Source organism: Oncorhynchus keta, chromosome 13 (assembly GCF_023373465.1).
Source record: "Oncorhynchus keta strain PuntledgeMale-10-30-2019 chromosome 13, Oket_V2, whole genome shotgun sequence".
Taxonomy (NCBI): Eukaryota; Metazoa; Chordata; class Actinopteri; order Salmoniformes; family Salmonidae; genus Oncorhynchus; species Oncorhynchus keta.
In genome coordinates this window covers 18,561,663-18,588,943 of record NC_068433.1, presented here as the reverse complement: position 1 = coordinate 18,588,943, position 27,281 = coordinate 18,561,663, and the positions used below count along the sequence as shown (strand labels likewise).

General features: G+C 43.2%; 1 protein-coding gene across 15 annotated transcripts in view; it reads left to right on the top strand.

Moving 5' to 3' along the window:
* LOC118391984 (receptor-type tyrosine-protein phosphatase delta-like) overlaps positions 1-27,281 on the top strand; it is a 377,633-nt gene that overhangs the window by 323,990 nt on the left and 26,362 nt on the right. For 7 of the 15 annotated variants that reach the window (XM_052459504.1, XM_052459500.1, XM_052459499.1 and 4 more), the window contains 7 exons: positions 546-706; positions 4,032-4,046; positions 5,825-5,937; positions 8,015-8,056; positions 8,619-8,716; positions 15,747-15,870; positions 25,513-25,688. In XM_052459504.1, the coding sequence (XP_052315464.1) occupies positions 546-706; positions 4,032-4,046; positions 5,825-5,937; positions 8,015-8,056; positions 8,619-8,716; positions 15,747-15,870; positions 25,513-25,688 (729 nt within the window). The remainder of the gene's footprint in view (positions 1-545; positions 707-4,031; positions 4,047-5,824; positions 5,938-8,014; positions 8,057-8,618; positions 8,717-15,746; positions 15,871-25,512; positions 25,689-27,281) is intronic. The other 8 variants (XM_052459507.1, XM_052459502.1, XM_035783532.2 and 5 more) reach the window with 3 other exon arrangements.

The window sequence follows — 27,281 nt, the reverse complement described above, 5'->3', positions numbered from 1 at the left end:
TAGCATTGACACAATAACTTTGAATAGGCTAATGGTGGCGTAGACGTCACATACAGGTTGTCCCAATGTCTTTGTGAAAGTCAGACTGACCGAATCTACGTCTTCTAAGATGAAAGTTGGAAACTTTTGAACTTGGAAACTTTCAGTGGCCTCACAGAAGGGCTGAGTTCTATTGATCGGAGTTCCTCTGTGAGGATAGAGATGTGAGAGAGTGCAGGTTGTTTTTCTAGACACTGTAGAGGAGGAGATCATTTTATGTTGAGGAACGATAAGGAACCTAGTCTGAACTGGGATCACAAAATGTGTTTTCAAAGTCACAGTAGGCAGAGGAATAGTGGAATTGGAGTCAGCCAAAAGTATTTCCTATCCTATTCTGCACAACTTGGGTAACTACATTGTGGTGCTAAAATAATTTCCCAAGTTCGTCCTCTACTCTATTCTGCTATATTCTACTTACATGTAATTACTAGCCTATGAAATGTTTTATTTATTTAAATAAATGATCCCACTATGAGTAATACCAATCCCCTTCCTCTCCTTCCCAGACCATGTATGCCACAAGCCCCTACTCTGACCCTCTTGTGTCAGCTGACCTTGACCCCCAGCCAATCATTGACGAGGAGGAGGGACTTATCTGGGTGGTGGGCCCAGTGCTCGCTGTTGTATTCATTATCTGCATCGTCATCGCCATCCTCCTGTACAAGAGGTAAGGACCGGAGAAAGAGACACACACACATACACAAGAAGGTGAGAGAGAAAGAGACATATTAAGTACATTCAAATACACTATCACACACAGTCTACCTTTCAGAAAAGATACACGCTCAATTACACGAACAGGCACACACATTTACACATGCACTTTCAACACACACACACACACACACACACACACACACACACACACACACACACACACACACACACACACACACACACACACACACACACACACACACATATTTACATGTACATAAGCACTCTCAATCAAACACCTATACGGTGGCTTGCGAACGTATTCACCCACCTTGGCATTTTCCCTATTTTGTTGCCTTACAACCTGGACCACCCCCAAGTCAATACTTTGTAGAGCCACCTTTTGCAGCTATACAGCTACCAGTCTCTTGGGGTATGTCTCTAAGCTTCGAATCAAACCAAATCTAATTGATGTATATAGCCCTTCGTACATCAGCTGATATATCAACGTGCTGTACAGAAACCCAGGCTAAAACCCCAAACAGCAAGCAATGCAGGTGTTGAAGCACGTTGGCTAGGAAAAACTCCCTAGAAAGGCCAAAATCTTGGCACATCTAGCCACTGGGATTTTTGCCCATTCTTCAAGGCAAAACTGCTCCAGCTCCTTCAAGTTGGATGGGTTCCTGCTGTTGTACAGCAATCTTTAAATCATACCACAGATTCTCAATTGGATTGAGGTCTGGGCTTTGACTAGGCCATTCCAAGACATGTAAATGTTTCCCTTTTAACCACTCGAGTGTTGCCTTAGCAGTATGCTTAGGGTCATTGTCCTGATGGAAGGACCTCTGTCCCAGTCTCAACTCTCTGGAAGACTGAAACAGGTTTCCCTCAAGAATTTCCCTGTATTTAGCGCCATCCATCATTCCTTCAATTTTGACCAGTCCCTGCCGATGGAAAAACATCCCCACAGCATGATGCTCCCACCATGGCATTCTTGGGTTATGAGAGGTGTTGGGTTTGCGCCAGAAATAGCGTTTTCCTTGATGGCCAAAAAGCTCAATTTTAGTCTCATCTGACCAGACTACCTTCTTCCATATGTTTGGGGAGTCTCCCACATGCCTTTAGGAAAACACCAAACGTGTTTGCTCATTTTTTTCTTTAAGCAATGGCTTTTTTTCTGGCCACTCTTCCGTAAAGCCCAGCTCTGTGGAGTGTACGGCTTAAAGTGGGTCTATGGACAGATACTCCAATCTCCGCTCTGGAGCTTTGCAGCTCCTTCAGGGTTATCTTTGGTCTCTTTGTTGCCTCACTGATTAATGCCCTCCTTGCCTGGTCCGTGAGTTTTGGTGGGCAGCCTTCTTTTGGCAGGTTTGTTGTGGTGCCATATACTTTCAATTGTCTAAATAATGGATTTAATGGTACCTCATGGGATGTTCAGAGTTTCTGAGATTTTTTTATAACCCAGCCCTGATCTGTACTTCTCCACAACTTTGTCCCTGACCTGTTTGGAGAGCTCCTTGGTGTTCATGGTGCTTCTTGCTTTGTGGTGTTGCGAACTCTGGGGCCTTTCAGAACAGGTGTATATAAACTGAGAACATGTGACGGATCATGTGACACTTAGATTGCACACAGGTGGACTTTATTTAATTAATTATGTGACTTAATTGGTAATTGGTGGCACCAGATCTTATTTAGGGGCTTCACATCAAAGGGGTTGAATACATATAGCATGCACCACTTTTCCGTAAAAAACAACAACAAATATTTGAATTTCTTAAAACAATTTGTCCATTACAAATTACAAATTGAATTACAGGTTGCAATGCAACACACAGAGAAGAAATCTGAGCATCTCTTGTCCTGGAACCCCGGCAGAAGCTGGCCGTTTGCTGTCACCGCTCATCAGTTAGGCGTAGGAGGGGAGTGCTCAGAGTATCTGCTACGTGTCAGTGCATGCGAATGCCCCCCCACACACACACACAAGAGAACCGCGCTCCTGGCTTGCTTGGTTGACCCCTTGTTTCCCTGGTGCTTCACAAGGACACATCTCTCTATCCTAGCTTCTCCCTCGTCTATTTTCAACCTTGAGTGAATACTGCTTTGGGCCACGTGGAGCAGTCTCCATAGCATCCACATTGAATGACACTGTAGAGCATATTAACGCATTACTTGAGAGAAGACTTTGGTGAATCTGTGCTTATAGTCAGTCTATCAATAGGTATGTTGTCCACTCAACACCACAAAAGAACATGCAAAGTATCTCTGAATGCATAGGTATTCATTAAACATACCAACATCAATCCAACATGAAAAATACCAATACCAATCCAACATCATTGAGTCTTATGGCTATTTACCTTAAATTGTTAGGTGTGTGTGACTATTTGGTTGTCCCAGGGCTTCCATGTTGGACGGGCAATGTCAGAGGCACCCGTGAAGAGTATTGAACTAACTTTCGGACATCGAATTAACGTAGAGGGGGGCTTCTCTGGTTTCTGTTTGTGCCCAGGCAGATTTACACAACAATGACCAAGTCAATGTCACCTGCGTGTCGGGACTTTCCGGTCCATAACCAGGAGATATATCACTTGTCAAGATCAATGTGATAGAATTGGTGCCCTGTGTGAAGAGAAAATGACAACATTACCGTGTGTGTTGAGGCAGGGGAAAGGACAAGATCATAGCAACACAGCATCGCTGATGAACTGTATAAATCAGTCACAGGAAGATGCACACCTACATCCCCACTTGGATACAGATCATAAACATGTTTATGTTAATCTGAGCTGAAAGTCATGGTTCCCTGTGTCCCAGACACCAAAACAGATCACAACGAATATAGGTGGCTTTTTACATTTTTTTACAACTGTTAAGGGGATAGGCCATATATACTCAAATGATATTATCTAGGTTTTTCTATGGAGTTTCTTCAATACTCCATGCAGGCACGTTATTTGTATTGTCATGTGTTGTTGCCTTGATGCAGTTATTCTTCAGCATAGAGACCTTCCATGCTTGAGTGACAATCAACCCCCTGAAATTATAGTATTTTAAACAACAAATAACCAATGGGGCATAATTGAGCGTGGTGTCCGTAGCGAAGCAATGCTAATCTTGCACGCCAATCAACATTGAGATACAATTGTTATTTTTTTGTAGTTAGTATTTAACAGGAAATGGTACATTACAGTATAAAATATGAACGCTAAACTTCAACTTCAGCCTATGGGGCATGATACTGTTGTCAATATTATTCAGTCGTCATAGCGATGGGTCATGTTGCCGTGCCAGCTAACGTCCTGTCATGTTTTTCTTTTCCCTGCTTACGAATGGAGCAGCAAACCAGACAGGTAAGAGTGAAAGGATGCGATATGCTGACAATACCACAACAACCCCCCACCTCAACCCTTTTAGTATCCCTTTGAGGACATTTCCTACATTCTATCTTGTTGGACAAAGTTCAATCATTGCAGAAAGTGGTTTTCCGCTTTCAAAAGTCAGCTGTTTGCATCGATTGAATTCAGACCCAAGTGCCAAATGCTTGAATTTGAATTGACACTGTATATTTGATCAGCCAGGACAGTTCATCTTAAAGATTTGAAGTGATCTTTCATTGCTTTTTGTTAGTCTCACCCTACATTACATTAAAACATCAATATATTTGATATTATTCCCATTTGACGAGAACCTAGCTTGTCATTAGAGTTGACACGTTGTAACGTTTTCATCTTGATATTCACTGAATACTGAGCCATCTCACCAACCCGTCTGATTGTCCTGTCTGTCTCAATACGAAGGGGTCATTTCCCGATGAACACAACCTCTAGAAATCCCCGTTTCTTAGATTCCAACACCATTCGTCCGCAAGAGACAACTTACTTTGCCTGTCTAGAACAGACCTGCATGCATTACAATGCTTTGACTGCTCCCCCTCACTTTCTCCTTAATTCTCAAAATGATATATATCTATCAAAAATAGATATATTTCTTCAACAGTATGACGTCACAGCCAAATGTACTCACTGGCCAGGAAAGCACTTTAACAGCATTTTCCCAGCTTTCCCCGCACAACTACTCCCCAATCATTGCATTGCATTTTACATTTGTTTTTAGCAAATGAGCCCTTGCATCGCTAGATGGCTATTACATTGTAGGTTACAAGGTAGATTTACCAAACTCTCACAATGTTAGACATAGACTCTGTGTTCAGATGTACCCATGCTATCCTTTTCAGACATTTTCTTGCCCGTCTTCTCCACCAAATGTAGCAAATCGTATGGAGGCTTGAGTCATTCTGTATGGTCCTGTGTTAAAACACATGCAAAGATGACCTCAGAGGGCGGCATCGACCTCGCGCGACCCATTCCGTCTTTTGTTGTTGTTCCTGACCATTACACCGTTGATCCCCAAGGCTGTTTACACAAGCCTCATTGCTTCCCATATAATGCAAAGGTCACAGGCCAGTGATTTCACTTAGCCCTGACTAGGAGAGGTTGGAGGTCAGAAGTCAAACGATGATGCACTATTTAAAAGGTCACTCGTAGTAGAGTGTTAGTCTCCCTTGTACTCTGTACACTTCTCGTTACACAGATCAAATGTATTGAGTCTTTGGGCAGATCCCCTTGTCAAAGCTCTTTGATATAACGATTGCAAGGGGTAAAAAGTAAATGGATGGATTCTAGTTCATTGATGAAATCTCCATCTTCCGTGTAGGTTAATCTTAGGTCTGAATACATATGGCACCTCGATATCTTCTCATAAGCATGATGTGAAATGATTTAAACTCCGTTTGTATTGTCGGAAGGAATTAAAGATGCTTTAACTTTATGCCTCTAGAATTGTTCATTTGATAAGCATTTATGAACATTATGATTTATGTCCCACTAAGAGTAGCATTCATCCCCACGTATACTAAAGATAACACAATCTGTCGGATTAAAGGAGGACTTGAACAATCCTGGAACATCTGATGTAATTCATCATTAAGACATTATATTGTATATGTAAAATGCACACATTTGATTATATTAATATAAGGGAATGTCTTCAACAGGAAAGGAAAATGCACCAAATAAATGATATAACTTAAAACAGTATTGATGTTTTTTACATGTTTTTTTCCCCACAGGAAAAGGGCAGAATCCGAAGCTAGAAAGGGCAGTCTGCCCAACAGTAAAGATATGCTGTCTCATAACCCCACCGACCCTGTGGAGCTTCGACGCATGAACTTCCAAACGCCTGGTAAGGGCTCACGCCCATCACTTCCATCTCACCCACTGTGAAAGCAAACATCAATCACACCAACCACTGCAGGGCTTCTTAGATCCAATTCACTCAATGACTTTTTGAAGTCAAAATAAAGTCAAAATAAGATGAATGTAGTTACTAATCTTTACCTGACTTAAAGGAACAGAATGAATGTCATTTATCAAATTGTAAATGGGGTTAGTTATCATTGGGGGAGTGTGTGAATGTGATCTCCTAAATGCTAAACCAACACTTCTCACGGAGCTCTTGTGACTAGAACATTCTGTGGGGTCAATGTTCAAAGTGTGGAAAATGGACAGGTGGCAGAGAAAAAACACAGAGTCAAAAATGAAAGAGAGGGAGATGCTGGAGAAGGAGGTGTAAGACTAACACTTTTATGGCAGTTAACATCATCTGCCTGTGCGGCCTTCGCCAAGCTAACACTAGTCTCCTCAGAGTGACAGCGTAGCATGTTGGAAGTCAAAGTTAGAGGTGAGTTGAAGACTACAATACTATGACAGTGTCATAATACCATATTACATCCTGTATTAGGCCAGTGGAGGGAAGAGCGGGCCAGTGACAAGCTGTGAACACAAACGTCCCCTCCCTTTTGACCTTCTGCGGTGAGGTGAACATCCGTCATGCCTGAGCTGCCTGGTCAAGGGACCCTTTTTGTCACCGAGGGGAAAAAGATGGCCGTCACAGTCTATTTGTCCAGAGGAGAGCCAATGTATTCTCTCCCAGCTACCTTTTTTGAGCGAAGAGACATGCCCAACTTGGTAGTGGGAGCAGTATGACAGGTGTTTGGATGTTAGAATGGCTAAGAATGTTAGAATGTTAAAGCCATATTTTTCAGGTCAGCTCGTATGAAAGAGGAATACAATCTAAAGACTATGAATATTTATGAAACCCCTACTCTCAATGACCTTATATCCATTACTGGCCATTACAAACTTGGCAAGAGGGGGCCTTTTTTCCCCCTCTCAGTTTCCACTTTGAGAAGCCGAGTTCAGAGTGATCTAAACCTCCACACTTTCCCCATTCTGGAACTATTCCGGAAACCTCTACAACCATCTTGATTAGTCTCACACACCCTTCTCATTTTCCAAAGAGCCACTCAAAGTGTCTCTCGACTTGCTGGAGAGGTCCAAACATCTCTGTCTCCCTCTTTTATAGCTTCCTCTCCAACGCTGATTGGTGCTACATTATACCGCGTTTCTCTTCCCTCCCTCACTCCCTCCCTCTTGTCATCCCTCTCGCACATCGCTGCTCCTCAATGCACATTTCCATTCTGAGGACGCTTGATGTGTGCATGACGCCACTCGGCGAACGATTGTTCCATTGTCAACCTGCGGATGAAAATGAGTCTTGAGCGGTAGGGGCCGATAGAAACACCCTCCGGAGAGAGAGAGTGAGAGAGAGAGTGAGAGCGCGAGTGAGAGCACACGAGAAAATAGGTCCCGTTTTTTCCTTTAGCTAATGGCTACTTGCGTTATCAGTGTAGATGAAAAGACCACTGACAGACACCTGTCTCAGACGGGAGAGTGGGCTATACGGCGCCTGTGTCCCGGCTATTATGAAACCTCAGCTATCTGGGACACGGTGATAACCCTTTGTGCGGACGCTGCCGTCACGAACCCTGAACACTATTTACATTTAACAATGTCAGTTCTTCCTTGTCAAAGTAAAGTTCACTAAAGTTTTTTATACAAGGTGAAACGTCCTGCCTGCAGGCTTTGTATGATGTCTGATGGTCAGAATGGATTTCATTATAGGATTGTGTGATCTCTTCACTCGGTTCTTCAGTGTCTTCGAATTGCCTCTTCTGCTCTGTTTTGTTGAGTGTTTTAATGTATTTCCCCCTGATTTACGTATTGTGGCGTAGGCTAGCTTCTAGCATGTCAATGTGTGTGGTACTAACTGGTCAATGGGACATTTTAGATGATACAATGTAGAACTTTAGTTTCCTTCAGACCCCTTCCCCAACTGTTTCTAGCCCTAAAACAAAAATAATCATCACATTGCTACGATCGTCTGCAACATTTTATTTATGCCGCCGTTTCCTCCGCAGGTTCAGGTGACCCTAGTTACCCCAGTAACTTCCATTTGTCAAGTTAGTTGGTCTTGTTTATGCATTCGTCACATTCTTCTTTTCTCTCTTTTGTTTTGTTACGGGGTTTTTTCCCATCCCGCTGTCTTCCTCCTTTCTACATAGGCTTGTAGTCAATCTCACCCCCCCATCTAATCCACACGTTACTCATTGCCATGTCACCTATCGCAGGAGGCAGAGTTAAAAAATGACACCCCGGTCATCAATCAAAGCAGACAACATTTCGGCCTAACTTTTTGATTCGTTTCGTTGTCGTTTGGTTTGTTTGTGCATTTGTTTGTGTCTTGCGTCATGTTAACTCTCGCCGGTCTCTTCGGCGTAAATAACATTCTTCTCTCACAGTAGGAAGTGTTACAGGAAGTGAAGTGTGCTTCATTTATTGTGATTGGCTTCCTTTCCTGTCATATCTTCCTATGAGCATGCCACTGCTTTGAGTGAAAAACTGGCCTAACAACGATCACTTCCACCTCTTACACACATGCTGCTTTTCTAATGATTCACTGGTTGTAACTGTGGTAGCAACCCCTTACCCTGGCGACTGACCTCTTGTCCGTTTGATTGATAGGCATGGCCAACCACCCACCAATCCCCATTTTGGACCTGGCCGATCATCTGGAGCGATTGAAAGCCAACGACAACCTGAAGTTTTCACAAGAATACGAGGTAAACATGAGGCTTCAGTATCTTTCCTATCTGTTTGTGTCCTACCTGTTTGCATATTTAGGTCAGATTGGAGATGTTATCGGAGAAAGATTACTGTTTTTCGATGAACTAAGATGCCATCTGTCATTCAGAACAAAGGGTTGGTATATTAAAGGCTTTTGACATTTGATTATGCTATATGTCCTGTTTGGGACTGACTTGTGCAGCCCTGCTACAGTGTATGTGAAAACATGAACATGATTCCAATAATCTACATGCTTGTTAGCGTATGGAACCCCAACAGTTTAGGCTCATGTGTACAAGAGAGAGGCTGGCTGCCCTCTAAACTCATTGTGTCACTCATTGTCACTCATTGTGTAATGTGTCATGGAGTTTATTTAAGCCTCAAGTCTCCCCATGTAATGTTATTTTTTCCGGGAACCTTTAATCCGGTCATTACAAAAATGTCACAGCCCTGACACAAAGCCAGTCCTCACATGGCAGCTGGCATACGGGGGAAAAAATTAAGATGGCTTCCCGTGGAGAACCTGTTCACCGGTCTCACCTGGGAAACCCAAATCCCCAATCCTTCCAATCTGCCCCATGCAAAGTGAAAATCAAACATTCATCCAGTGACAGCAGGCTTGATTGAAAGGGCCGTCATCCCACGCCGCCGTATCTCGGAACGGTAATCATTTTGGCATTTAATATGGACGCAGCTCGGAAAAGGTCAGTATCTCACCAACGCACCGTAAACTCATTAGCCCGCAGACAAGGTGAGGTGACTCGTCGGCCAGGATTCGCCAAAGTCTCTCATCTTCGACCGGGGAGGGAGAAGGGAAGTGGAGGCTGGAGTTGTCTTCGGTTCAGTGCGTTCACAAAAACACAATCCTATTTCCGTGATTTCATCAGACAATGAAACCTAGTGGGTTTGATTGATTGGAGCAGAATGTCAGGGGCCAAAAGTAAAGTTACTGTCGCCAGGTTTTTCCCACCACTCACACACACATCACTCTCGGCAGCCACTTCACAAATGGGGAATTAAATACCTTTAAAGCCCAATAAATCTCTTCCGTTTTTCCACCACCGCTTGTCATTGCTAGATGGATTCTGTACGAAACACAATGGGAGTAAATCTAAATAGATGGACTTGCGTACGCCTGAATGTCACTGAAGCTGCAGAATTGTGCTCGAGCGCCAGGGTCCTTTCAGGGGCAATGCGTGTGGTGGAACTGCAGTCGACCTCTATCTCTCCCTCCCCTCTTGTTCTCTCTGTGCCTTTGTCTCTGCCTCTGTCTCTGTCTCTGCCTTTGTCTCTGCCTTTGTCTCTGCCTTTGTCTCAATCTCTGCCTCCAAATCTCTCTCCCTGTCCCTTTCACTCCCTCTACCACCACTGCTCCGAACCATGAGATCACGATGTGGCTGGCTGCCAAGCGGCTTAAGTACATTGAATTTTAATTCTGAGACAGGTATTTTCACAAGGAATTAAAATACATTTTCTGAGCACAAGGACACCAGGGTTCTTTATTATGAGCAAAGTAGCGACCTCAACATACAGTACCAGTCAAATGTTTGGACACACCTATTCTGACACCTACTCTGACACCTACTCAATCAAGGGTTTTTCTTTATGAATACATTGTAGAATAATAGTGAAATAACACATATGGAATCATGTAGTAACCAAAAAAGTGTTAAACAAACCAAAATATATTTTATATTTGAGATCCTTCAAAGTAGCCACCCTTTGCCTTGATGACAGCTTTGTACACTCTTGGTATTCTCTCAACCAGCTTCACCTGGAATGCTTTTCCAACAGTCTTGAAGGACTTCCCACATATGCTGAGCACTTGTTGGCTGCTTTTCCTTAACTCTGCGGTCAGACTCATCCCAAACCATCATTGGGTTGAGGTCAGGGAATTGTGGAGGTCAGGTCATCTGATGTAGCACTTTATCACTCTACTTCTTGGTCAAATAGCCCTTACACAGCCTGGAGGTGTGTTGGGCCATTGTCCTGTTGAAAAACAAATGATAGTGGGACTAAGCGCAAACCAGATGGGATGGCGTATTGCTGCAGAATGCTGGTTAAATGTGCCTTGAATTCTAAATCAATTACAGACAGTGTCACCAGCAAGCACCCCCACACCATCACACCTCCTCCTCCTCCATGCTTCACGGTGGGAACCACACATGCAGAGATCATCTGTTCACCTACTTTGCATCTCACAAAGAAACGGTGGTTGTAACCAAAAATATCCAATTTGGACTCCAGACCAATGGACAGATTTAAACCGGTCTAATGTCCATTGCTTGTTTTTCATGGCCCAAGCAAGTCTCTTATTCTTATTGTTGTCCTTCAGTTGTGGTTTCTTTGCAGCAATTTGACCATGAAGGCCTGATTCACATAGTCTCCTCTGAACAGTTGATGTTGAGATGTGTCTGTTACTTGAACCATTTATTTGGGCTGCAATCTGAGTTGCAGTTAAGTCCAATTAACTTATCCTCTGCAGCAGAGGAAACTCTGGGTCTTCCTTTCCTGTGGCGGTCCTCATGAGAGCCAGTTTCATCATAGTGCTTGATGGTTTTTGCAACTGCACTTGAAGAAACTTTCAAAGTTCTTGAAATGTTCCGCATTGACTGACCTTCATGTGTCTTAAAGTAATGATGGACTGTCGTTTCTCTTATGCTTGTTTGAGCTGTTCTTGCCATAATATGGACTTGGTGTTTTACCAAATAGGTAAATCTTCTGTATACCAACCCTACCTTGTCATAACACATTTGATTGGCTCAAATGCATTAACCTGTTGCGACGAGCAATCCCGTACCCGGGATCCTATTTATAGCCTCAAGCTCATTACCATAACGCAACGTTAACTATTCATGAAAATCGCAAATGAAATTAAATAAATATATTAGCTCTCAAGCTTAGCCTTATGTTAACAACACTGTCATCTCAGATTTTCAAAATATGCTTTTGAACCATAGCTAAACAAGCATTTGTGTAAGAGTATTGATAACCTAGCATAGCATTAAGCCTGGCATTCAGCATGCAACATTTTCACAAAAACAAAAAAAGCATTAAAATAAAATCATTTACATTTGAAGAACTTCAGATGTTTTCAATGAGGAGACTCTCAGTGAAATAGCAAATGTTCAGTTTTTCCCAAAATATTATTTGTGTTGGACAAATCGCTCCGTTTTGTTCATCACGTTTGGGTAAGAAAAAAAACGAAAATTAAGTCATTACAACGCGAACTGTTTTCCAAATTAACTCCATAATATCGACAGAAACATGACAAACGTTGTTTAGAATCAATCCTCAAGGTGTTTTTCACATATCTATCGATGATAAATCATTCATGGCAGTTTGGTTTGGAAATGGAACGCGCATGGACCTGGAGATTACGCAATAATTTCGACGCAGGACACCGGGCGGACACCTGGTAAATGTAGTCTCTTATGGTCAATCTTCCAATGATATGCCTACAAATACGTCACAATGGTGCAGACACCTTGGGGAAACGACAGAAAGTGCAGGCTCATTCCTGGCACATTCACAGCCATATAAGGAGACATTGGAACACAGCGCCTTCAGAATCTGGGGCATTTCCTGTATGAAATTTCATCTTGGTTTCGCCTGTAGCATTAGTTCTGGGGCACTCATAGATAATATCTTTGCCATTTTGGAAACGTCAGAGTTTTTTCATTCCAAAGCTGTCAATTACATGCATAGTCGAGCATCTTTTCGTGACGAAATATCTTGTTTAAAACGGGAACATTTTTTTATACAAACAATTTAAAGAGCGCCCCCTATCTCGAAGAAGTTAAGAAGGAAAGATATTCCACAAATGTACTTTCAACAAGGTACACCTGTTAATTGAAATGCATTCCGGGTGACTACTTTGAAGAATTTCAAATATAACATATATTTGGAGTTGTTTAACACTTTTTAGGTTACTACTTGATGTGTGATTTCATAGTTTTGATGTCTTCACTATTATTCTACAATGTAAATAGTACAAATAAAGAAAAACCCTTGAATGAGTAGCTGTGTCCAAACTTTTGACTGGTACTGTATTTGGATGAAAATAGGTCAGCTTAGCCAAAAGTTTGTGGCTCACTGGCTCACACAGCATTCTGGTCCCACAGTGTAAATTATTCAGATAATGAATGTCACACAGCTGGGATTTGGTCTTACTCACAACGTTCACATGCTCTTAACACTAAGTCAAGGGGGCATGACAAAGCTTGTTCACTCTCGGAGACTGAAAATATTTGGCATAGGTCCTCAGATCCGCAAAAGGTTCTACAGCTGCACCATCGAGAGCATCCTGCTGACTGGTTGCATCACATCCTGTTATGGCATCTGCTTGGCCTCCGACCGCAAAGCACTACAGAGGGTAGTGCGTACGGCCCAGTACATCACTGGGGCCAAGATTCCTGCCATCCAGGACCTCTATCCCAGGCGGTGTTAGAGGAAGGCCCTAAAAATTGTCAATCTCCAGCCACCCTAGTCATAGACTATTCTCTCTGCTACCACATGGCAAGCGGTACCAGTGCTCCAAGTCTAGGTCCAAAAAGCTTCTACCCCCAAGCCATAAGCCTCCTGAACAGCTATTCAAATGGCTACCCAGACTATTAACATTGCCCCCCCCCCTTTTTGCGCTGCTGATACTCTCTGCTATATCTATACATAGCCACTTTAATAACTCTACCTACATGTACTGTACATATTACCTCGACTAACCGGTGCCCCCGCTCATTGACTCTGTAACAGTACCCCCTGTATATAGCCTCGCTGTTGTTATTTTCAACATTTCCACTAGCTTAATTTCACCAATTATGTCATGTCACTGCCAGATCAGTTATTACTATTGAGGAAGGAAGGATGCTTTTAAATCATATTTGAAAAATGTTCCCTCTCTATGCCTTCTGTCTGCCCTTCGGTTTCTAATACCCTTTATTCCTAGTAGTAAGCATAATCCAGCTCATAACTCCTTTACTGCAAACATTAAAAGTTAGAGACTCAGATCGTTAAAGAACACAGCCCAATATTTCCTCTGACATGTGAAATGGAACACTATCTTTCACAACATGGTGTTTTCTCCCAAATGGCTAGTGGTATTACATTTTATAGCCCATTTATTTACGCTGAGGGATCGTTTTCAATCCAGGCTTTACAGAGCTATAAAAGGATTAGATTGCTGATTCTTTTGGTTGTACTCAACTGTACGGCTCTTCTGTGTACCGTAAACACTAACCCGATAGATGGACCAAGGATGGTCGAGAGAAAACATGGCCTTTTTGGAAAAACTTAATCTAGAAATAGTGGACTCTTATCGTATCCTAGCCAATGGAGAGAGAGAATGACCTTTGACTAAAAGCATATTTGAAAGTCAACACATTCCGCCATGTTTTCTCCTCTTCCTTCATGCCGTGAAGACCGTACTCTCTCTCCGGGCTTTTGAGACCAATGTTCAGCCATTGTATGCTTCTCTGCCAACTGTAATTAGAAATTTGTCAACCCAAACATTGCTTGCAGGCAGGGCAGATGCCTATCAAAATTCTATTTTCAAAAGACAGTGAAGAGTAAGGAATACATTTTGTTACAAAAGTAAATAACTTGAGGTCGGTCAATGCTATAATATTGTGAAGTATGCTTTTTCCTCACAATTCGGAATAAGCTAAATGTTTGTTGTTGTTGTGAATAACGTTCAACTCTAAATTGATCATCTTTCGTCAATGATGGCTAATCCGTCAATAATGTCTGATCCCTGGCCGTGATCCTGCTCCCCCCGAGGGTGTCTCAGGGGGGAGTGGGAAAAAGCAACAAACATTTCCATTTCTAATCTCACTCTCGTACAGGTAACCCACATGTACATGCAGTGAAACAGGACACATATAAGCACCCCTTATTTGACCTTTGATCATTCCAAGTGAGCACCCCAAATGGCACCCTATTCCATTTTATAGTGCCCTGCTATATACCCTTTAGAACCCATAGGGCTCTAATCAATAGTAGTGTACTATATAAGGAATAGGGTGCCATTTGGACACAGCGCCAACCATCCTTCAGTTTAGACTGACAAAAAGGAGGCTCAGTTAAAACCATGACCTTCATCTGATTTCACATTAAATAGCTGTACCCCATTCTGAATGTATTCGTATGTTTTAATTGTGCCATTCATTTTAGCAAGTGAAAGCACCCATATTTTTTAAAGAGTAATTGAGAATGTCATGCGATTGAACTCAACTAAGGTCGCACATGCTCAGGTTAGGTACGATTTTATGGAAAACCCTGTGCTATATGATGAGGCCAAATACACTGACACGGCGGCAGCGAAAGCAAACTGTACAGTGTATTTATGGTACAGTTTATCCCTCTTCTCCATTTCAGAACCAGTGTACAGGATGCATGTGAGCATGCGTCACTGGATATTTAGGGACGCATAATATGGAATGATGGCGTTAGAATGCACCAGCCAGCTTTGGGACGGCTACACTTACCAGGGCTTGTCGCTTACACAAAATGTCTGTCATGCTACAAGTCAAAATAACCCTGGACGCTTTGGAAAATTGCAGTTAAGGCAGTGGAACGCGGGCCTAGAGTTTCAAGCTGATAATCCTGAAGAGTGTAAATACCGTCAAGCTTGAAGGCTTTGTTCACCCAAATTACAAAAATGACATATATTCGGGATATTGACTTGCATTGGTTTTGTGCCACAAATGCAAAACAATATATATTTGGAGACAGTGGCCAGGTAAACCAAACCAAAGCATGGATTGCTGTCATACTTTGTCCATCTGCTACTTACAGGGCAAGGAAAGTAATATGAAATGTTGTAATTTGGGTGAACTATCCCTTTAAATGTGTCTCCTGAATCTTCACAGTACTATAAAATGTTTTTTTTTGCTAATCCTCTGAATTATTATTATTGATCCGAGTTTGAATCTGTATTACTGCTCTGGGAGATGGAGCTAAATGGTGGTCGTGAGCACAAGTGATAAGTTATAAAGGAAAGTCATGAATAAAAGATCTCTCTACTTACAGTCCATCGACCCCGGGCAGCAGTTCACGTGGGAACACTCCAACCTGGAAGTCAACAAACCAAAGAACAGATATGCTAACGTGATAGCATACGACCACTCCAGAGTCCTGCTATCAGCTATTGACGGTAAGCAGCTTGGCTTGAAATGACTGTCGAGTAAGTCCACTTCCATACCACTGTCTTCTGTCCCCCATGAGTATTAGCATACGTTGAGTTATGCTATCTATGAAATCATATACACACTGCTCTCGTTTTGCAGGTCAATTTAAGATTTCAATAACATTCCTATATGAGGATTTACTTAATAATTATTGTATGTTATCATCAGTGGGGGGTCCCTCTCAAAGCTTTTCCTCCACTTCCCCAAGTGTCAGACATAATGTTTTATTCAACCTGTAAAGGACCTCAACTGAACTCTTTCAGGCATATCTGCATGATATATTTCTATCGGCAGTTTGTTTCAGCTAACAGTGATTTCTTTTGAAGAGCTAGTTAATCCATCTCTCTACACACACACACACACACACACACACACACACACACACACACACACACACACACACACACACACACACACACACACACACACACACACACACACACACACACACACACACACACACACACACACACACACACACACACACACACACACACACACACACACACACATACCTAACCATTTCCATTACATTTCTCCCATAGACAAAAATAATATGAGAAAAAAGAAACATTAACAGACTTCTGCTCTCCCAGTAAGTGGATGCTAATGGGAAGAAACCAGATAAAGTCTCTTTGCAGTCTCCCAGAAAGCCCATGCAGCTGAGAGTGTTGATGGATCCCATTAACTAGGCATAAACACACATCTGTAAGCCCACATCGAAGCCTTTGTGAGGGAGGAAACCGCTACTCCGCCAGACAGGCTTGTGGGACTTCCCCCTCGGAGCTCAGAACAAAGCCTTTGGCAACCAGGACTTCTTTGTTTACTTTGATTGAGTTATTTTGGCGCGAGGGACTTGTCTGTATAAGTAGATCACCAAGCAAGCGACTGACTGTCGAGATTGGAATGGAGGAAGTTTTCCTCGGCTGCTTTTGTAATCCCCTGATGTGTGGTAAAGTGTATGGTAGACTATTAGCATTGGCTATGCTAGAGGGGAATTGGGTGACACTTAACTTGACCCCTCGGTCCTTACAGGCCCACATAACGATGTCATGATAATGTTATAACAGATGTCATAAACAGTCCCAACACATGTTCAGCATCATCTGTTGACTTATCATAGTCATTAATCATGTCCACATCATATTATTGTTGTTGTGTGCCGTAAGACATGAGTACCACTTCATTAAGTCATTTGTACGCTTCCACAGGACTTTCATTTAGTTAGCCAACCTTTGTGTCTTCCTCCCACTTTGAACTCCAAACCATCCATCAAAATGTCTCCTTTCATTTTGACATTCCTCACCAGATGAATACACATTATGTAAGCAGACATCTGTATAGTCAGTTTTCCACTGTACTCTGCTTCAAAGCTGTCCCTGAACTCTATTCTTAACTCTGTTGAGACGCAGTTCAAAGTGGACCGACTTGAGTCACTGGCCAGCCCTTTCTCAAAAGGTCAGTGCAGCCAAAAGTGGGGAATCACAACACAACGTCACGGTTTTCCGTTGCTTGATCAGGGAGCTTTTAAAGCCCAGGTATACCGGTTATTCTCCAATTGTTGAAATTGTGAAGGCAGGTTGATGATGTAACAGCAGAGAGAAGCAAACTCATCAAATGTTATTTGTCACATGCTTTGTAAATAACAGGTGTAGACCAAACAGTGAAATGCTTACTTACTAGCCTTTTCTAACAATGCAGAGAGAAAGAAATGAGAAATAGTGTATATTTATATTATTTTATAATAACATGAGGAATAAATACACAATGAGTAACGATAACTTATATACATGTGTACCAGTACCTAGTCGATGTGCAGGGGTACAAGGTAAATGTGGTAGATATGTACATATACATACGGATAAAGTAACTAGGCAACGGGATAGATAATAAACAGTAAAAGCAGCGTAAATGATGAGTCAAAGGAGATTAGTTCAAAAAGGGTCAACGCAGATATTCCAGGTAGCTGGTTGGTTAACTATTTAACTTACTGTTGACCAGTCTTATTTTTTATTTTTTTATTTCTCCTTTATTTAACCAGGTAAGCCAGTTGAGAACAAGTTCTCATTTACAACTACGACCTGGCCAAGATAAAGTAAAGCAGTGCGACACAAACAACGACACAGTGTTACACATGGAATAAACAAATGTATAGTCAGTAACACAATAGAAAAAAAAGTATATATACAGTGTGTGCAAATGGCGTGAGGAGGTAAGGCAATAAATAGGCCACCGTAGCGAAGTAATTACAATTTAGCAAATGAACATTGGAGTGATAGATGTGCAGATGATGATGTGCAAGTAGAAATACTGGTATGCAAAAAAGTAAATGAAAACAATATGGGGATGAGGTAGGTAGATTGGATGTGTAACAGTTTTTGTCCTCCTCTCCTGAGGAGGAGTAGGAAGGATCGAACCAATGCGCAGCGTGGTAAGTGTCCATAATATAATTTTAATGAAATATAACTGAACACAGAAAACAAAAGAATAAGAGAATAAATGGAAACCGACACAGTCCCGTATGGAGCAAACACTGACACAGAAAATAATCACCCACAACCAAAATGTGGAAAACAGGCTACCTAAGTATGATTCTCAATCAGAGGCAACGATCGACAGCTGCCTCTGATTGAGAACCATACCAGGCCAAACACAGAAATACAACAAAGAAAAAATAACATAGACTATCCACCCCAACTAACGCCCTGACCAAACTAACACAAAGACAAAATAAAGGAACTAAGGTCAGAACGTGACAGGATGGGCTATTTACAGATGGGCTGTGTACAGCTGCAGCGATCGGTTAGCTGCTCAGATATCTGATGTTTGAAGTTAGTGAGGGAGATATAAGTCTCCAACTTCAGCGATTTTTGAAATTCGTTCCCGTCATTGGCAGCAGAGAACTGGAAGGAAAAACGACCAAAGCAGGTGTTGGCTTTAGGGATGACCAGGGAGATATAGCTGCTGGAGCGCGTTCTACAGGTGGGTGTTATCATGATCAGTGAGCTGAGATAAGGCAGAGCTTTACCTAGCAAATACTTATAGATGCCCTGGAGCCAGTGGGTCTGGCGACGAATATGTAGCGAGGGCCAGCCGATGAGAGCATACAGGTCGCAGTGGTGGGTAGTATATGGGGCTTTGGTGACAAAACGGATGGCACTGTGATAGACTGCATGCAGTTTGCTGAGTAGAGTGTTGGAGGCTATCATGTAAATTACATTGCCGAAGTAGAGGATAAGTAGGATGGTCAGTTTTATGAGGGTATGTTTGGCAGCATAAGTGAACGATGCTTTGTTGCGAAATAGGAAGCTGATTCTAGATGTCATTTTGGATTGGATATGCTTAATGTGAGTCTGGAAGGAGAGTTTACAGTCTAACCAGACACCTAGGTACTTGTAGTTGTCCACATATTCTAAGTCAGAACCGCCCAGAGTAGTGATGCTAGTCGGGCGGGCGGATGCGGGCAACGATCAGTTGAAAAGCATGCATTTAGTTTTACTAGCATTTAAGAGCAGTTAGAGGCCACGGAAGGAGTGTTGTATGGCATTGAAGCTCATTTAGAGGTTTGTTAACACTGTCCAAAGAAGGGCCAGATGTATACAGAATGGTGTCATCTGTGTAGAGGCGCAGCAAGAGCGACATTGTTGATATATACACAGAAAATAGTCGGCCTGAGAATTTAACGTTGTGGCACCCCCATAGAGACTGCCAGAGGTCCGGAAAACAGGCCCTCCGATTTGACACACTGAACTCTATCTGAGAAGTAGTTGGTGAACCAGGCGAGGCAGTCATTTGAGAAACCAAAGCTGTTGAGTCTGCCGATAAGAATGTGTTGATTGACAGAGTCGAAAGCCTTGGCCAGGTCGATGAAGATGGCTCCACAGTACTGTCTTTTATTGATGGCGGTTATGATATTGTTTAGTACCTTGAGCACGGCTAAGGTGCACCGGTGACCAGCTCAGAAAACGGATTGCACAGCGGAGAGGGTACAGTGGGATTCGAAATGATCAGTGATCTGTTTATTAACTTGGCTTTCAAAGACTTTAGAAAGGCAGGGCAGGATGGATATAGGTCTGTAACAGTTGGGTCTAGAGTGTCACCCCCTTTGAAGAGGGGGATGACCGCGGCAGCTTTCCAATCTTTTGGTATCTCGGACGATACGAAAGTGGGATTGGACAGACTGGTAATAGGGGTTGCAACAATGGTGGCGGATAATTTTAGAAAGAGAGGGTCCAGATTGTCAAGCCCAGCTGATTTGTACGGGTCCAGGTTTTGCAGCTCTTTCAGGACATCTGCTAACTGGGTTTGGGTGAAGGAGAAGCTGGGAGGCTTGGGCAAGTAGCTGCTGGGGGTCCGGACCTGTTGGCCGGGGTTGGGGTAGCCAGGAGGAAAGCATGGCCAGCCATAGAGAAATGTTTTTTGAAATTCTCGATTATCGTGTATTTATCGGTGGTGACAGTGTTTCCTCGCCTCAGTGCAGTGGGCAGCTGGGAGGAGGTGCTCTTATTCTCCATGGACTCCAGTGTCCCAGAACCTTTTGGAGTTAGAGCTACAGGATGCAAATTTATTTTTGAAAAAGCCAGCCTTTTCTTTCCTAACTTGAGGGTAGAAGCTGTTCATCTTGAGGGTCGAAGTGGTTTATAGCTTGAGTGTAGAAGCTGTTCAGGGTCCTGTTGGTTCCAGACTTGGTGAATCGCTGACCGCTTGCTGGTGACTTGGGTGGCTGGAGTCTTTACCCATTTTTAGGGCCTTCCTCTGACTCCGCCTGGTATAGAGGTCCTGGATGGCAGTGAGCTCGGCCCCCAGTGATGTACCGTAGGTTTATATCCTGGCACCACACTGCCAGATCTCTGACCTCCCTGTAGACAGTCTCATCGTCATCGGTGATCATTCCTACCACCGTCATGTCGCCTGCAAACTTAATGATGGTGTGAGAGACATGTGCAGCCACACAGTCGTGGGTAAACAGGGAGTACAGCAGGGGACTATGCACGCACCCCTAAGGGGCCCCTGTGTTGAGGGTCAGCAAGGCAGATGTGTTGTTGCCTAGCTTCACCACCATGGGGCAACCCTTCAGGAAGTCCAGGATCCAGTTGCAGAGGGATGTGTTTAATCCCAGGGTCCTTAGCTTAGTGGTGAGCTTGGATGGCGCATTGATGTTGAACGCTGAGCTGTAGTCAGTGAACAGCATTCTCACATAGGTGTTCCTTTTGTCCAAGTGGGAAAGGGCAGTCTGGAGTGCATTAGAGATCGCGTAGTCTGTGGATCTGTTGGAGTGAGTCCAGGATGTCTGTGATGAAGATGAGGTTGATGTGAGCAATGGCCAGCCTTTCAAAGCCTTTCATGGCTACAGATGTGAGTGCTATACAGGTGATACTCATTTAGACAGGTTACCTTGGCTTTTTTGATAATTTTTAAATTTAATTTAACCTTTATTTAAATAGACAAGTCAGTTAAGAACAAATTCTTATTTTTTTTTATTTATTTTTTTATTTCACCTTTATTTAACCAGGTAGGCTAGTTGAGAACAAGTTCTCATTTGCAACTGCGACCTGGCCAAGATAAAGCATAGCAGTGTGAACAGACAACACAGAGTTACACATGGAGTAAACAATTAGCAAGTCAATAACACAGTAGAAAAAAATGGGCAGTCTATATACAATGTGTGCAAAAGGCATGAGGAGGTAGGCGAATAATACAATTTTGCAGATTAACACTGGAGTGATAAATGATCAGATGGGCATGTACAGGTAGAGATATTGGTGTGCAAAAGAGCAGAAAAGTAAATAAATAAAAACAGTATAAAAACAGTATGGGAATGAGGTAGGTGAAAAAGGGTGAGCTATTTACCTATAGACTATGTACAGCTGCAGCGATCGGTTAGCTGCTCGGATAGCTGATGTTTGAAGTTGGAGAGGGAGATAAAAGTCTCCAACTTCAGCGATTTTTGCAATTCGTTCCAGTCACAGGCAGCAGAGTACTGGAACGAAAGGCGGCCAAATGAGGTGTTGGCTTTAGGGATGATCAGTGAGATACACCTGCTGGAGCTCGTGCTACGGATGGGTGTTGCCATCGTGACCAGTGAACTGAGATAAGGCGGAGCTTTACCTAGCATGGACTTGTAGATGACCTGGAGCCAGTGGGTTTGGCGACGAATATGTAGTGAGGGCCAGCCGACTAGAGCATACAAGTCGCAGTGGTGGGTGGTATAAGGTGCTTTAGTGACAAAACGGATGGCACTGTGATAGACTGCATCCAGTTTGCTGAGTAGAGTGTTGGAAGCCATTTTGTAGATGACATCGCCGAAGTCGAGGATCGGTAGGATAGTCAGTTTTACTAGGGTAAGCTTGGCAGCGTGAGTGAAGGAGGCTTTGTTGCGGAATAGAAAGCCGACTCTGGATTTGATTTTTGATTGGAGATGTTTGATGTGAGTCTGGAAGGAGAGTTTGCAGTCTAGCCAGACACCTAGGTACTTATAGATGTCCACATATTCAAGGTTGGAACCATCCAGGGTGGTGATGCTAGTCGGGCATGCGGGTGCAGGCAGCGATCGGTTGAAAAGCATGCATTTGGTTTTACTCGCGTTTAAGAGCAGTTGGAGGCCACGGAAGGAGTGCTGTATGGCATTGAAGCTCGTTTGGAGGTTGGATAGCACAGTGTCCAATGACGGGCCGAAAGTATATAGAATGGTGTCGTCTGCGTAGAGGTGGATCAGGGAATCGCCCGCAGCAAGAGCAACATCATTGATATATACAGAGAAAAGAGTCGGCCCGAGAATTGAACCCTGTGGCACCCCCATAGAGACTGCCAGAGGACCGGACAGCATGCCCTCTGATTTGACACACTGAACTCTGTCTGCAAAGTAATTGGTGAACCAGGCAAGGCAGTCATCCGAAAAACCGAGGCTGTTGAGTCTGCCGATAAGAATTTGGTGATTGACAGAGTCGAAAGCCTTGGCGAGGTCGATGAAGACGGCTGCACAGTACTGTCTTTTATCGATGGCGGTTATGATATCGTTTAGTACCTTGAGTGTGGCTGAGGTGCACCCGTGACCGGCTCGGAAACCAGATTGCACAGCGGAGAAGGTACGGTGGGATTCGAGATGGTCAGTGACCTGTTTGTTGACTTGGCTTTCGAAGACCTTAGATAGGCAGGGCAGGATGGATATAGGTCTATAGCAGTTTGGGTCCAGGGTGTCTCCCCTTTGAAGAGGGGGATGACTGCGGCAGCTTTCAATCCTTGGGGATCTCAGACGATATGAAAGAGAGGTTGAACAGGCTGGTAATAGGGGTTGCGACAATGGCGGCAGATAGTTTCAGAAATAGCGGGTCCAGATTGTCAAGCCCAGGTGATTTGTACGGGTCCAGGTTTTGCAGCTCTTTCAGAACATCTGCTATCTGGATTTGGGTAAAGGAGAACCTGGAGAGGCTTGGGTGAGGAACTACGGGGGGCGGAGCTGTTGGCCGAGGTTGGAGTAGCCAGGCGGAAGGCATGGCCAGCCGTTGAGAAGTGCTTATTGAAGTTTTCGATAATCATGGATTTATCGGTGGAGACCGTGTTTCCTAGCCTCAGTGTAGTGGGCAGCTGGGAGGAGGTGCTCTTGTTCTCCATGGACTTCACAGTGTCCCAGAACTTTTTGGAGTTGGAGCTACAGGATGCAAACTTCTGCCTGAAGAAGCTGGCCTTAGCTTTCCTGACTGACTGCGTGTAATGCCGACCTATCCCGGCCAAACCCGGACGATGCTGGGCCAATTGTGCGTCGCCCTATGGTACGGCCAGATGTGGCCAGATGTGATGCAGCCTGGATTCAAACCAGATACTGCAGTGACACCTCTTGCACTGAGATGCAGTGCCTTAGACCACGGTACCACTCAGGAGCAATTTTTGGGCACAGGGACTATGGTGGTCTGCTTGAAATATGTAGGTATTACAGACTGGGTCAGGGAGGTTGAAAATGTCAGTGAAAACACTTGCCAGCTGGTCAGTTCATGCTCTGAGTATACATCCTGGTAATCCGTCTGGCCCTGCGGCGTTGTGAATTTTAACCTTTTTAAAGGTCTAGCTCACATCATTTATAGACTCATGACCTCTTGCCTGGGGTTACAGGCCAACCTAGTACTCTGAAAGATAACTTTTTCCAAAAGTTACTTCAGTGTGGATTAATACCAAAATAAATGGAAAGCCATTAAAATTCCTAACACACATGGCACTTTCAGACAGTTTTAAGACAAGCTGGCAATTTTGTATGTGATTCTTCGATCATTTGCCAAGTTTTAATATCTGCGCCATATTATTAGTTGTGTTTCTGTCTTGATAACGATATTGAAAGTGTTGCAAGCAGATGGTTGCGTTCTCCACAAATCATGAGTGACACTTCAGCTGTCTTCCGAGAAACCATTTAGCAAATATGCATCCAGACACTCTTGTTTTCATTAAATCATGATAGTGTCTCTTTTTCCCTCCCAGTTTGAAAGCTGGGGGCTTAATCGTCTTTATCCCTTGTCCATCATGGAACTATACAGCCAGGCAACGGCTGTACTAAAGGGTTTAGGAGGGAAAAGGAAGGGAGGAAAAGAAGAGTAAGAAATGTTGGGGTTTGAATGAGCTCAGATTCTTTTTTTTTTTTTTTTTTGGTTGTACTAAATACGTTACCTGGGAGAAAAGGGGAAGGGAGGAGAGCTGGAGCGTGGGTGGGTTGACTGTGGAAACGTGGCGCCCATGCAGATGAGACTTATCTTCGTCGTCCATGTGTGCACCGGGCCCTCAACTGCCAGTCCCGAAGCATTGACTAACTGTCAGCTCCGTCTTCTCCTCTTCCCGGATTGGAAAAGACCACGGCGCTTTCATTTAGCAAGCGGTGAAAAAAGAGGAGAGTAGGAGGTTTTGTTGTTTGTTTTTCTCTCTGTGAGGTTGAGGAGAGAGGTGGGGAGAAGGCGTTTTTCAAAGCCAAACTCTATCTCTCAAGTTCACGGTAGATAGCGGAAATGCTCTTTTTGGAATCATCGTTACATTCAAGAGTAAGATAACAATTGACACAGTGATTCAACAAGTAGACCGCCATTTTGTGTTGATAGATGACACAAAAGGCACACAATGGCAAAGCTTAAACGAAAAACACAGTATAGACTGTTTGCCTGGGTAGTGCCTGAGTAAGAAAACTAACCCTGGAGTTGTGTCCTTTTTTGTTTGAAAGAACTGTCAGGATTAAGTGTTGTTTATTGTCAAAACAACTGAAGGTATTGAGTCGGACGAGCAGGGGTCTAAACCTGTAAGCACTACCATAGTGGGACTTCACCTTTCACAGTACCTGCAAGTGGATGGACTAACATTATTGATCCCTCTGAAGCTGAAGCCACTGTTTTGTGTCACTCATTGCGTCTTCCCTGTGTGTCGTACAACCAAGGTTAATCACTCTCCACACACAGACCACACACACACACACACACACACACACACACACACACACACACACACACACACACACACACACACACACACACACACACACACACACACACACACACACACACACACACACACACACACACACACACACACACACATCATCATCATCAACCATTCTAATCCCTTTCCCTCCTCTTTCCAAGGTATCCCTGGAAGTGATTACATCAACTCCAACTACATTGACGGCTACAGGAAGCAGAATGCGTACATCGCCACGCAGGGCTCGCTGCCTGAGACGTTTGGCGACTTCTGGAGGATGATCTGGGAACAGCGGAGTGCCAACATCGTCATGATGACCAAGCTGGAGGAGAGATCGAGGGTAAGCACAGATCTGGGATCAGCCCTGTGGGATCCATTATTGTTCATTTGATTATCATGCTCTGAGTAGAATGTGTCTTTAGCAGAGGTCTAGGTCTATTGCACAGATCCACGTTATTCAACCCTGACATTAGTCATAGTCGAAGAAACAACATTTAGTCATTCTCTGAATGTCCATATATGGGACACGTGTCATATTATTGGATTTGTAAACAAGAAAAAGTCAGGCACTGAAATGTGAAACTATGCCATTGTTATATGTTCTACCTCAAGCATCTACATTTTAATATCAGTGTACATGGTCTGTAAAGCAAGTATACCGGAATGTAATTCCAGATTCCAGATATACTTGTCAGATGCAAAATAGGTACAATTCAATGTGTCTGTTTTCCATTAGCTTACTTCCAAGCTTTATTGAAAAGGCAACATTATACCTTAACTCATGACTCCTCATGGCTCCTCCATTTTCTTCTGTGATGCAAATTCCCTGCCTTAACATTTTCTTTGGCCTGCCCATTCTTCCTTTCATTCTGTGTTCCTATTTCTTTGTGCATTTTGTGTCATGTCCCTTCAGATTCCCTCATATTTCTATTCTGATGCCAATGGATGTCACTCACTCCTTTATTTGCCACCTCATGAGTTTTCCTTTTGTCTTTTTTAGTATTAGTGCTGCTAAACCGTTAGTGTAGTTAGTCGCATGGCCACTAGGCTAGCCAGCAGCACTGCTTTAAAGGGACAATCTGCCGTTGCTACATCCATTTTTTATTTCAACTTTGAAACGAATAATACATACCCGTTGATTGTTGAAGAATTTAACAAATACATGCCTCATAAGCTTAGTTCAATAGTTCTACCCCGTCAGAACACAAAATATGAGCTGGTTTTGCTCCTTCCTTTGTAAACAATGTAATTGTAAACAAACACTGTAGAGCCTAAAAAAACATGGTTAAAACTATAATTGTTTTATGGATGGTCAGTGCTCTGTCTGTGAATTTGAGAGTGGTTGCATGTGTGGTTTAGCTATTTACCAAAATAGTTGTGGGGTGACCGCTTAGTTATTGTCTGAACTGCTAAACGACAATACTGTAATGAAGGTTTGAACGGCAGATTGCCCCTTTAAGCTATAGCGGAATATGTCGCTAATGCTAAAATGTCAGTCACTCGGCACAACAACCAAGCACACAGCACTTTTTCACTCTTTCAAGGTGAAAAGACACACTTGTGTCTGACACTGCAAGGTCTCTTATGTATGTTTGAAATCACAAAGAAACAAAGACCGCATGGTCTCCACAAGTTGCAAGGTCGCTACTTACACACAATTCCTTCTCTAAAGATCTGTTATTAACTTGTTTAAATGGTCTCCCAAAAGACATTGGTCTCTCAAGAGGAGAACAATTCAATGTATTCTACCTGACATGTCACTGTATCACCTGGTAGAACTCAATGAATAGATGCTGTGAGTGGATTGCTTTCACTATTCGCTAGCCTATATTGTAGACCCGAGTGCATGTGTTGATGTCTGGTTCTAGTTCTGTTGTGAATACATACAAAAGCTGCCTTATAGAACTCTGTCAAGCTTTAGCAGCTTGTTTGA